The 12,659-nt window shown below is 42.1% G+C and overlaps 2 protein-coding genes across 2 annotated transcripts; both read left to right on the forward strand.

Moving 5' to 3' along the window:
* Nucleotides 1-1,262: 1,262 nt before the first annotated feature.
* abhd13 (abhydrolase domain containing 13) lies at nucleotides 1,263-4,343 on the forward strand. The gene is made up of 2 exons (XM_069713690.1): nucleotides 1,263-1,440; nucleotides 2,885-4,343. The coding sequence occupies exon 2, from the start codon at nucleotides 2,919-2,921 to the stop codon at nucleotides 3,972-3,974; it is 1,056 nt and encodes a 351-aa protein (XP_069569791.1). The 5' UTR covers nucleotides 1,263-1,440; nucleotides 2,885-2,918; the 3' UTR covers nucleotides 3,975-4,343.
* Nucleotides 4,344-6,910: 2,567 nt separating this feature from the next.
* On the forward strand, nucleotides 6,911-9,955 carry tnfsf13b (TNF superfamily member 13b). The gene is made up of 6 exons (XM_069713654.1): nucleotides 6,911-7,543; nucleotides 7,662-7,779; nucleotides 8,395-8,451; nucleotides 8,601-8,725; nucleotides 8,971-9,121; nucleotides 9,290-9,955. The coding sequence occupies exons 1-6, from the start codon at nucleotides 7,310-7,312 to the stop codon at nucleotides 9,400-9,402; spliced, it is 798 nt and encodes a 265-aa protein (XP_069569755.1). The 5' UTR covers nucleotides 6,911-7,309; the 3' UTR covers nucleotides 9,403-9,955.
* The last annotated feature ends 2,704 nt before the right edge of the window (nucleotides 9,956-12,659 follow it).

Here is a 12,659-nt window from a genome sequence, read left to right on the forward strand (position 1 = left end):
TGATGCAACAAAGTAAAGGATCATGCTCTGTCAAAGGTTTCTAATGCCGACTTGGTCAACAAAGAATCAAATCAACGAACCTCAAGGACAGAGCTGACCAGCCAACAGCTGTGCTCGTCCGCACATAATCTATCTGTCTCCTCCATGGTCACACTAAGTGTGAGGTTAAAAACAGCAATGCCATTGGATGACCTAGAAAGAGAGAAAAATACCAGCATAAACAAACTCAAATTTGCAAATAGGAATCCTTGTGCATGCTATTCTTCATGATATTTGTTTCCTGGTTAGTTTAATAGATCATCGTATAACTACATGAGATGTAAAGTTGCCAGTGTGAGCACACACAGTCACAATCTATCACTTATACCCCCGCCTAGGTTGAGTTGTTCCTCCAGGTAAATAGAAACAGACGTGAATGTTGTTTGTAGGTCGACATGCTTCTTACCCGGGCTCAAGGACATTTTCCATCAGCAACCTTTCTTCCCAGGGTGTTGTGACAACTCACATCTACACTTTTGTGGGCTATTCGATGTGTAAATTCTGACTCCAACAACACACATACACACTTTTTTTTTTTTTTTTTTTAATATAATATGCTGTTTAAATCACAGCAGCAAACACATCATTTATCAAGCTTCATATATGGATCCCTCTTTAGGAAATGAATGAATTTGAACAGTTTTCATCTTTGAAACACTATTTTCTAGGAATGTAGCTTTATAGTGGGTGGTGCTGATTTGTAAGAGCCTACATCACCATCAAATATACACCATAAATATAACTTGGTGTGATTTGGATTTGTGTCATGAATAAGTAGACTATGATACACTGCCTATTTGTACAATACAGCACTGCATTGATCACTTTCAATGTTCACAAAACACCCTCAAGCCAATTTGATCTGAGGCGTTCACGTTTAAACCCTTTAAAATTCCTCTTGATATATTCTTTCTAATAGCAGCACCTGGTGGGCAAAATATGAATAACACATGGAATGGTGATTGGCAAAAGTTTGGTTTAAACCACTGTCTTTAACAGTCTTATGTTGTGCATGACACGTAACAGACTACTTGTTATTATTATTATTATTATTTATTTATTTTTTAATCAATATTAACGTTAGTGGCTGTTCCTGCTTTCTGTTGGCATTTTACCACACTGCAACACTGTTGAAACGCATGCGTGCAGGCCATTGGTTTACCAGGAACCCTCGTCCTTGCGCTTTAAGCTCTACACGGACCGAAAAGAAAGCTGCACCAGCGATGCTAATCAGCTGTGCGGCTAACCTCGCCGGCTGCTGCTGACAGCCAGTCACCTACCTTGCGACCGCAACTGTCATCCCGTTAACTTTCACAGAGCCGAATGACAGTGGTCGGGCTGTTTAAAGGTCGTTGTTTTGAAAATATTTCGTGCGGCTGAGACGCTGAAAATGAGAGAAGGGTGAGTATGGTGGGCTTCTTCGCTAACCCGTAGACGAGGCAAGCTAGGTGGCTAACTTCAAAAGCTACATATTGCAGCGCGAACAGCAGCAGCGGAGTAATGGGAGAAAAGGGATATCTGAGGAGATGTAGTTGGATCCCCCGGTTCTTCAATAGCTCGGTGGGGGGGCTGAAGCGATGGCTGCCGTCACCGGGGAGGGGGGGGGGGGGGGGACGTTCGTTAACATTAGCTCGCTTAACTATCAAAGCTGTCGTGACGTCACCCCGACGAGCTCCTTCATCAGCTGTCACCAGCTCTTCTTCGTGGGTGGGGTCGAGGCTTTTTTTTTATTTTATTTTTTTAGATTTATTTATTTATTTATTGCACTCTTTTGTAATATTTAAGTACATGTTTCTTCAGTCTGCACCCAGCCTCGTTGACGTGTTGTAGGACTGGAGAACCGGGGTGGTGTTGGGGGTTTGGTGGTGGTGGTGGTGGTGGAGGGGGAGGGGGGTGTTATCCACCAGCTGTTGATTGGCTGAGCACACTTGAACCCCCAAAGTAACCGGGTCAAGAGGGTGCAAGCACCTCTGGTTTTAGCCTGGGCATTAAAACGACAGTTTATTGTACCAAAATATCGTCTTAGATTTTTGAATATTGGTTAAAATCGTGTTTAGGCAGAAGTGTTGTAATGTTCCCGGGATCTAAAGGCTCCATTACAGTGGAGCGATGTCATTTTCTGAACTTACCAGACTCTTCAGCGCTCTTCTGTTATTTGCCCACTTAGTTCTTGTGTCCACGGTTATTTATTGAGAATCAATTGTGTGTATATTTTGCGAAAGCACCAATTCAACGTCTGCAATGGGGTTTTTTTTGGGTTTTTTTTTTTGCAACAGTGACGTTGAAGTATTTGGTCCAAAAGATAGTGTTATGTGATTTTTGTCCATATTTCCCAACCCTAAGTAATATTATGAAAATGGGAAGTGCTACAAGAACAGTTGGCACAAAGGTCATTGGATGGGGAGTACATTTACGGTTGTTTTACTTCCTGCATCATGTAATATACCATATTCTGTAATGTTTACACACTGGTTTTTGGATTATTATATTACACTAACAATTTGTTCAATATTGTGGGGGGAAAAGGTATATTTATATGATATGAAGGTGGATCAAAAAAGCGAGCGAAGCAGGAGGAAGCTATAACCTTGAAGTATTTCAGGTTTCAGCACCTGAGTTGCGCACATAACTTCCTCCCGCTCCATGCCCGTCATGGTGGTGCACTTGTTTTGTGCGATCTCTGAACTTTTTGATGCACCTTTATGAACGTGATGTGCAAATTTATTTACTGTATTATATGTATTTTTTTTTTTTTTTTTAAATAGATAATTTCTTTGCCTGACAATTTCTTTACAGAGTCACTCCAACATTTTCCCTTTGCTCACTCTCCTCTGTGTATTTGCAGAGTGTGTGTCTTGTGACTCAGCTCTCGTGAAGCCATGGAGAAGCCCTGGAGGCTGTGGGGGGCGATGGAGCGTTGTACCCTGACTCTGGCCTCCTGGTCCTTGGGTGCCTGTCGAGTCTCCCTTTTGGCTCTCATCCTCACCTTCCACCTGTACGGGGGATTTTTTCTCCTCGCTCTGATCCTCGCGTCTGTGGCGGGCATCCTCTACAAGTTTCAGGATGTTCTCCTCTACTTTCCTGACCAGCCCTCCTCCTCTCGCCTTTACGTTCCCATGCCAACAGGAATCCCACATGAGAACGTGTACATTCGCACCAAGGACGGCGTAAAGCTCAACCTCATCCTGCTTCGTTACACGGGAGGGGACGCACCCCCCGGAGTCACCTCTGGCAATCAAAGCAGCCCCGCTTCCTCTGCTCCACCTACCATCCTTTATTTCCACGGTAACGCCGGTAATATTGGTCACAGGGTGCCCAACGCCCTGCTGATGCTGGTGAATCTGAAAGCCAACGTGGTGCTAGTGGACTACCGTGGCTACGGAAAAAGTGAGGGTGAGCCCAGTGAGGATGGTCTGTACCTGGATGCCGAGGCCACGCTGGACTATGTCATGACCCGCCCCGATCTGGACAAGACAAAGGTAGTACTGTTTGGTCGTTCTTTAGGAGGTGCTGTGGCTGTGCGCTTGGCATCAGTCAACCCTCACCGTGTAGCAGCCATCGTTGTTGAAAACACCTTCCTCAGCATCCCCCACATGGCAGCGACGCTCTTCTCCTTCTTGCCCATGCGCCTGCTGCCCTTATGGTGCTACAGGAATCAGTTCCTGTCCTATCGGCAGGTGGCGCTGTGCCGCATGCCCTCGCTGTTTGTGTCTGGTCTGTCAGACCAGCTCATCCCGCCGGTTATGATGAAGCAACTGTACGAGCTGTCGCCCGCGCGGACTAAACGCCTGGCTATCTTTCCTGAGGGCACACACAATGACACGTGGCAGTGTCAGGGCTACTTCGCTGCTTTGGAGCAGTTCATGAAAGACCTGCTGAAGAGCCATGCCCATGAAGAAAGCGCTCAGCCCTCAGCGAGTGTCACCATTATCTGAGGGCACAACAAAAATAAAGAAAAGAAAAGAAAGCAGTCAGCGACTGACGAGTGAATTGACCGGACGGACTTCACTGATTTTTGGAAAGAATGTACATTTTTTTTATGCTTTTGTCTGGGTTTGTATTTTATTTCACTCTTTTTACCTTTCTGTAAATTTAACATGTTCAAATGTTTTGACTATTTCAAGGTTTTAAAAGAGGGTAAACAATGTCCTCCAGTGCTCTTTTGTGTTGCAGCTATGAATGCATGTATTTGACCTTTGATGAATGAAGCCAGAGCATACATACGCACACCATAAGACATGTCACAACCACGGAGATGAATTCAAATCAATAAAACAATGTCTTATTGTATCATGACCAGATAAGGGCCTACGGTGTTTCTGTGACAGTTGAATCCAAATGACACTTCTTCTGATATACAACATTAGACACTGATAGTATGTAGGCATATACTGTAAATATATACACCTTTGTTAATACATTGCACTTTTCTGTTTCTATTTACCCGAGTGTTTCATCATGTGGGGTCGGCATCTTCTGAGCAATACTTTGATCAACATAAGGATGTTTTTTTTTCTCTCCCCTTTAAGCAAAGAACACGAAGATCGCGTCCGTGCTGCCGCTTGGTTCATCATGTCATTGTTGTGATTAATATTTACATATAGCCTTGGAAAGTTTTGTCTGCAGTAGCGTAAAGCCCCGCTGTCGAGTGATGATTACATTCAGCTACAAAAGTGTCGGCTGGTGGTCGGGAAGATAAGGCGACGTGTGTGATAATCTGCCTGTCAGAAATGACTTCTTGATATTTTATTTCCTGTCACACTTCTGTTTCGTTGCGATTAGGATGTTGGTACAAGCGTTTCTCCCCGGTACCATATCCTGTTAAAACACCACTAGCACACAGGACAGTCTTTGTCTTTTTTTTTTTTTAATGGGCTCCAGTTTGGTGACCAGCATTTGTCCTTGTGGCGTGTTATTTACAAGTGGGTTCAGATTTTTACAAGTCCATCTTAGTCCAGCACTATAATACATGTTTGTGCACTGAAAGAGTAATTGGTTGCTGTAATCCTCTGGTCCCCACTGACATATTCCAGAATAAATCCACGGGAAGAGATTAAGGACAAAATACAGTGTTCGTTTGGTGCAGGAAGTTGAGCTAATGAGATAACGTGAGACCTCAGACAAGCGTAGTGGGGAGTTTCCTAGGACGCAATATGTTGAGTAAAAGACAAAATCACTGTCACTATTAACAAGGAACTGCAGTCTAGAAACTTTCAAAAGCAGAGAAAGTCCCGAACTTTACAAAAGTATTTGTGAAAGTGCTAAAGCCTCATGTTAACTCCAGCTGGACTTTAGAATGAATCTTTTACAAAAACAGGACGGTGGATTTTGTTTCCCATCTCTTACACCGAGGACGAGTTGTTTTTTTCAGTTTTAAATCAGCTGTTGTGATCATTTGTTAGCTTTACTCATCATTACTCGGCATTGTAATTGTCCATCGGAGAATTCTGTCACCCCCATGCTCATGTGGCACAACGGCTTTACTCACTCGGAGGGCTTTTAATGAGCTAATTAACCTTTCCTGCATGTCTTCCACGGGATGAAGAGAAGCCTGGCGATTCAATCTCGGTCGTCTGCTCTCGCTCTCTAAATGCAGCGCGCTGCACTGCACTGCTTTTCAAAGCCATTTAAACACACTCACCAGATCTCCTCAGCCATATTTGAATGCTGTTGGTAAACAGTACGAGACAGAGAATTTGACAACACTGGAATACCAAATTTTTGTGTCAATGTGAAGACAACTTGAAAAATGGTGTAAAGGCTACTATGAATGTAAGTGGTGGTCTTCAATGAACATGCTTTATAATTATTTGTGTATTGATCGTCTTTTCTCTCTTCTGTGTGACCAGTTTTGGGTTTTTTTCTCCACCGGTGGCACTGAACAGTTTTGTATTATATCAAATCCGTATGCTGAGTTAGTGCACATTGAATTCAACCATGTGAATATACACTCATTTTGTTCCACTAGCTTTGTTTCATACATCTCTGCTTTTCATTAGAACCGCACCATCTCTTTCATTCGAGGATTTTTTTTTTGTCGGCCTTCTGAGACAAATTTATCAACCGTAGATTATTCGCCAAACGTATTGTCTCTGTCCAACACCCTGTTCATGAAAAGGAATCAAACTGAATGTCTTTTCTTTTTCTTTTTTATAGAGAATCATTAGCCAGATATTGTGAAAATGCACTCCTGAACATATTTATACATGTTCATATGATTGTGACTAGATTGTTGAAAATATTGGCATTATTTGGAATCAAAAAGTTGCATTTGCAAACTGGCATCTGATTACAATGAAATATCTCTAATGAACCTGCACAGTGTTGATCAACTTTGTGTACGTCCACCATGACTCCACATAGAGGAAACCATTCATGGGACACCTGAACAGACAGACATGTGAATGATTTGTCTTTATCTTCAGTATGAAGCAGTCAGTTTAAGTGATTTTCCATTTCAGTTTCTTTTCTATTTCAAGACAATGTTGACGACTTCTTTTGTAAGCACTCGTTTTCACTTTCTATTTTCTGTACTGTAACATGCAATAAATTGGTACATTAAAGTTTCTTGTTTGATTTTGTTTGTTGTAAATAAGCTTTTGTTGTTTTGCTTTTCAAAATGTAGCAGTCCCAAAATAATTTCTGTAACTTTGCAGCACTTCACTTTTTTCATTCTGGGAATTGCATTTTTTTTTTTTTTTTTTGCTGTTATTTTGCCGTTCAAAGTTCAATACGTTTTTGCACTTCCCTCTTTTTAGTGCATGTTAAATTCAGATGTAACGGTGCCATTCATAATATGTATTTAGCACTCCACCTCGTTCACCATCAGGGTGTTTCTCATGGTGCTGTCGAGCCTGCTTCCGGCGCCTATTCACGGGGGTTATTTGTTCGAATGTGGAGGGCATCAGATGTGTTTTATCGTGATGAAGAGAAACCGGGGAGAGAGATTTGTCAGGGCTTCTGGTCTGGCAGGAAGCTGTTGGTGTGGTTAGCTGAGCGGAACCATAGAGGGGAAGCTGGTTTGCCCTTTTTTGTACTGTCTGTGTTCTGCGCAGTCCCTCAGATGAAACTGGATCCAGCTACAGACGGACAAAAGCGAGAGTTCAGGAAGTCAGCCTTGCTTGTAGACAGGAATTAAAGTAAAGCGAGGTCATCTTGAGGGAACTTCATGCCAGGAGAAAACTAACACAGATCCTGATCCGAGTCTGTCTGAGGAGTAGTTTACGCGTGAGACCGGTCATGCTGCCCGTGTGAGCTCTCTGGAGATTATATGGGCCCTGCAATGGCGGTTCTGGTCGGTGGGGACCCGGGGACTGGACAAGGGGCCGGTCAAGGAAGGCTGTCCTGGCCGGTTTTCCTGCTGACGCTGGCTGCTGTCACCTCCTCCTCTCTTTCAGCTTTGTCTCTGTACCAGCTGGTGGCTCTGAGAGCGGAGGTAGTAGGACTCAAAGCAGACGTCTGTCGCAGGAGAGTAGAGGGACAGGAGGCCGAGGACAGAGGCCAGGTGAGACGACACCAGTCCTCGGGGACAAGCATGGCTGCACGGAGTTGTGTAGACGTGCAAAATGTTGTGTTTGACTTGCGTGTGTTGTGTTTCTAAGGACTTTATTCCGTTTGTACAGACTGGAAATGTGAGTAGCAGGAGAAGCAGCGAGGAGCCCCCGCACCAACCTGTGTCTCAACACGCCTTCACTCTGTTGAGGAGGAGGAGGAGGACGGTGTCTGAACCGGAGACGATAGGTAAGACACAAATGGTGCGCATGAGCCTGACTGATCACTGGTAACGTGTAACATGGAGTTATTACTTGCAATTTGTTCGTGTTTATACAAATATATCGGTTCACCTGCAAAAACAGTAGTGATATGTACAATTTATATGTAACCGACTGCCTCTGGTGTTTGTTTTTTTTATATACCATTATCATGTCCAATATATTTACATAGCTACAAATCATGTGATTGTCTGAGAGGGTTTTACACAACGATCCACACTGCCTGCCCTCAGAGCATTGAAAAGTAATGGAAAAGTTCCCCCAAAACACTGAGCTCTTCCAGACTAATAGGCAAGCATGCCTCACTTATCAGCTTTGGTGATAACCACACCTATGATGTCTCATGACTCATGATATCTGGTGAGATATTGTTGCCATCCATGAGTCGACTTTGTTTATTTGTGGTGTAACTATACACAATTTAACAATCGAAAAACGGTCTTGCTGTTGAGTGCTAACACTGACGCTGAAATATTGCCCGAAGAGAAGAAAAAAAAAGGAAGGAGCAGAAGGAACAAGAACGGTAAAATGTTCAGACTGTAAAGACACAGCTGTCCAAATTTTCTCTCATCTTTTCTCACAGTTTCTCAGCCCTGCCTGCAGTTGTTGGCAAACAATAGCAGAAAAACCATCAGGAAAGGTACAGTATGTCTGACCTCGGCCGGGACAGTTAAGTCTGTTTTTTGGTGAATTTCATGTCGATTTTATTTACATTGTACTAGTTTTCTTGGTCTTTGTGCTTTCAGAGATTTGACATGTTTTCTAATCTGATGTTATGTCTTGGATCAGAAATTTCCTCAGTGGTCTACACAGCTATCCCTTGGCAGGCTGGGCTGAGGAGAGGCTCTGCCCTGGAGGCCGACCGGGACCGCATGCTGGTCAGAGAGGAGGGCTACTATTTTGTGTACAGTCAGGTGCGTCCATCTGTGGTCATTTCAATGTTTTTCCACAGGGAGGTGCTGCTAGTCTGTTAGCAGATCACCAGATTTCTATTCGACACAGTGCAGAAAAAAAAAAAAAAAAAAGGGTGTGCTCCATCAGAGCGTAAGATAAAGAGAAAATGCAAATTGTGCATGTATGATTCATGAGGTAGTAAATGCTGTATTACCAATGCCGGTACTATACCTTGTGGTTTTAACAGTAATTCTTATGTGTGCAGGTCTACTACAAGGACAGTACCTTCGCAATGGGCCATGTGGTGATCCGGTGGAAGAGTAACGTTGTGGGTGATGACCCTTCGTTTGTGTGTCTGTTCCGCTGCATCCAGAGCATGGACCCCGTCTTCTCTTTCAACACCTGCTACACAGGAGGTGAGCCTGTGTTATTGTTCCTGTCCAGCTATGTTCACCCTTTCAACAACAGCTGTTAAGGGTGGGTGTGTGTGTGTGGAATGACTGCACGTGTGTGTGTGTGTGTGTGTCACTAGCTGGGTTAAGGGTCATCGATGTTTTTCTGAAGTGACCATTTAAATCCTTCAGGTATTGCAAAGCTGGATGTCGGTGACTACTTGGAGCTTCTCATTCCTCGGTCTATGGCCAGCGTGTCCCTGGATGGAGAGTCCACCTTTCTGGGTGCTATCAAACTGGCTTAAAGTGTGTCACCGGACAATGGACACAGTGGATGCTGTTGTAGGAAAGAGGTGCCACCGTTGAAGGTGATAGAGCAACACGACACAGTTCTAGCGACCTTGTCTGACTTTCAGTGTTGTGAGAAAAATACAGGAAGCAGTCATTTCTCCACTGGCTGAATGATAGACTGTGTAACTCCTGGCTTTTTCATGCTGAGCCGACAGGAACGGGATAATGAGTTGAGGCCATCATATTTACTCTTCAGCTTCAATTGTGTTCATTTGTACCACACATCAAGACATACATTTGTATTTGTAACTGTCAGAATCAAGAATGCTTTTTTTTATATATATATATATATATATTTTAAATAATCAGAAACATGACAAGGTCCATTTTTCTTCATTGTAATACTGTAAGGATCAATAATACAATCTTTCTTTCTGCAGCAGTAACATGACTGTGCCAATTAAATGGTTCCCATTTTTATAGTTAATGATGTAGACATTTTAACATAATAAATGTCAAACCGATATCAAAATTCAGTTTCAATAAATTGACAATTCTTGCACAAGAGATTCGGGTTGGAGTTTGTTGGTCCATTGTTTAACCACAAGAAGGAAAGACTTATATTTTGCAGAACTTAAATCTGCGATAGAAATCAGGCTGAGGTTGAGCAGGAACAGTGCCAGCATGTCTACATTTTACTCTTTTGCTGTGCCGTGACTTATTCTTGCGTCCCAGTTCTCTTTTCTCCCCACTCCATATCCGGTTGTCTGTGCTTTTCATGTATTTGTATTGCCCCCAGTGTTGTGTTTCACCAATAAATCAACACACAATTTGACTTACAAACCTTAGTGCCACAGTGGCCAAAAACGCTTTGCCTTTCGAGGGTTGAAAACAGTGACCTTCCCTCCTGTAGCCTATCGGAGCTTTAGATATTAGTACAGCAACACCCAATGTACACTGAGTGAAAATTAATTTGGGATTATCCCAGCAATGTATTTGTCTACTTTGTGGCTAAGGTCACCATTTGTCAGCCAGCTTCCTGTATCCATTTCGAATGAAAAGCCTTCTAGTGTTGAATTCATGGTGCAGTAATATACTACCAGGTTTTGAGCTGATCCTGTTCCTTTCATATTTGAAAGTGTTGTGTTGACATGTGTTGTGAACATCAGCAGCTCTTCATTGTATCTTTTATTCACTGTAAAAATACAGAAAGTTATACACAATGATTTGCTGATGCCAGTCGATACACACACCACCATGTAAATGGAACTGACTAGGAACAATGAAAATCAATCATAAGAACATATCTTTTAGCTTGAGGCAAAAGTGTAGGCAGATGATGTCTGTACTTTCAAAAGGAGCTGATCAATGAATTTGTCGTGCCTCAGGAAATAGTGAAATATCTTCAGTGGGTAATTCTTTGGTTTATATTATGTATGGAGGCAGAGAAAGAGTTACGCCTGGGTTATACTTATGGACGATGGATTTCCATGACTTTTCCATAACTTTAAATCTATTTTCATTCCAGAATATCTTATGAATTCTGTGTATACAATTAAAAATCACTCGGCAATTTTTTTTTTTTTTTTTTTTTTTATACTTTTGCAAATCCTGCTGTGAAACTGTTGACTGCTTAGTATCAATACATCCAAAAGTAAACCATAATAAACTTCTCACTGTCATTATAGCCTCGGTGTTTGACGATGCTGCTCCATACATTGTCCTTGAGATCATTGTCTTTGTCTTTTTTTGCTCTTTGTCATATAACCACTAGAGACACGAACCATCAACTTTGTCATCAGGGGTTTTGACGTGACCTCCGTTCTACTTCAACATGATTGGTTGATTCATTTAATGAAAAGTAAAAGTGCAAGCTCTGAAACATTAACCTCCTTACAAAAAAAAAGTTGCTTTTTTGCTGTGGAATGTTCATGTTCTGTGAAAGTTCTCATGACAAAAACAACATTTAAAAAAAAAAAAAAAAGATTTGTGAATTGATTGCCGCAAAAAACACCCACAGTTTCTATTAAAATGTACTTTTTTACCTTTTAAAATGAAGTTTATTTAAAATGCTCTTGATTAGACAATTTAAGTTTTTTTAAATAAATGTATCATTTGTTTTAACTGTAAAAATAAAATTACTCTCGCAGTTTATTTATTTTTGATTTTATTTTCTCTTCTTTCATTACAGAGGCTGGTTATTTTTGTACTAAAGTTTCCCCCTACCTGCCATACTCTGTCTGTCTCTTTGTGTAACTCCCTCTCGCTAACAGGCCTTCTGTCCGTTGTGGCAAAGAGTTAGACAAAGCCCAGTGGGTGGTCACTTCTTCACCAGGCATTTTGCCCTTGGAGTCATGGCTCCATTTGACAAGAACCAAAATCAAAGGAGGGGGAGGTAAGTAGAAAGTCTAAAATTGAAGACTTCAGAAAGAAAGATTTCCAACAGACTTAATGGATGGCAGTAGATATTAATGGGAGAGGGAGTGGAAGAGAAGCAGGGAGACCATGATGCTAAAATGTATATAGAGCAGGCCAGACACGGGGATCCAGAAGTCAGAGCAGCGCTTTGATGATCTGGTAAACAGAGCAGGCGGCTGGACAAACAGCAATCGAGAAAAAAAAAAAGAAGAAGGAGGAGGGGAGTGGAGCACAGACCTCTCCTATAAATGTGTCAAGCATGATGCTCCCCCTCCCTCTGGGCCAGAAATGTCTTTGTGTGGTACCATGGTGACGGCTTGTGTGTTGGCGGAAGCTGATGTCATTGTAGGCTCGGCTCTCAAAAGAGAAACCAGCATCTGACCGGACAATCAGGAAATGAGACCTGCTGTGTACACATGCTGGCACTGTGTATAGTTCACACACTCACACACATGTGAGTACACAGAGTTGTATTATCACAAACATCTAAACATTCAAGGAAATTTTGAAAAATATACTTCTTCGCTTTCTTGCCAAGAGTTCATTTGAAAACAGCACTCTCATAATCCTATTTTCATGCTCGTGGGGTGAATATAAATCTAGAGCACCTAATTTAGCTTAGCACAGAGACCTACAGCAACTCGCTGTTCAATCTCAAAACAACCAGGCCAGCTGTAACTCTCTGTTTCCAGTTTGTTTAAGTTAAGGCAGCTGGCTGTTAGATATCAAATTGTACAGATAATACAGTACCAATCTTTCAATTTAATCTGTGTATTTTGTCCAAAAAAGACCTATCTAAAAAAAAATTAGCCAACACAAAAAACAAACATTTTAATAATATCTTTTTGAATTT

Source organism: Brachyistius frenatus, unplaced genomic scaffold (assembly GCF_029030835.1).
Source record: "Brachyistius frenatus isolate BFR_SWC_R1_liver_20210118 unplaced genomic scaffold, ASM2903083v1 Contig_120, whole genome shotgun sequence".
Classification (NCBI taxonomy): domain Eukaryota; kingdom Metazoa; phylum Chordata; class Actinopteri; family Embiotocidae; genus Brachyistius; species Brachyistius frenatus.

What these genes read in the sequence shown, in the direction of transcription:
- abhd13 (XM_069713690.1), top strand. Translation starts at nt 2,919, where the DNA reads ATGGAGAAGCCCTGGAGGCTGTGGGGGGCGATGGAGCGTTGTACCCTG.
- tnfsf13b (XM_069713654.1), top strand. Translation starts at nt 7,310, where the DNA reads ATGGGCCCTGCAATGGCGGTTCTGGTCGGTGGGGACCCGGGGACTGGA. An exon ending in AGGCCGAGGACAGAGGCCAG is followed by an intron (nt 7,544 to 7,661) that starts GTGAGACGACAC and finishes CCGTTTGTACAG; the next exon opens with ACTGGAAATGTGAGTAGCAG. An exon ending in ACTATTTTGTGTACAGTCAG is followed by an intron (nt 8,726 to 8,970) that starts GTGCGTCCATCT and finishes TTATGTGTGCAG; the next exon opens with GTCTACTACAAGGACAGTAC.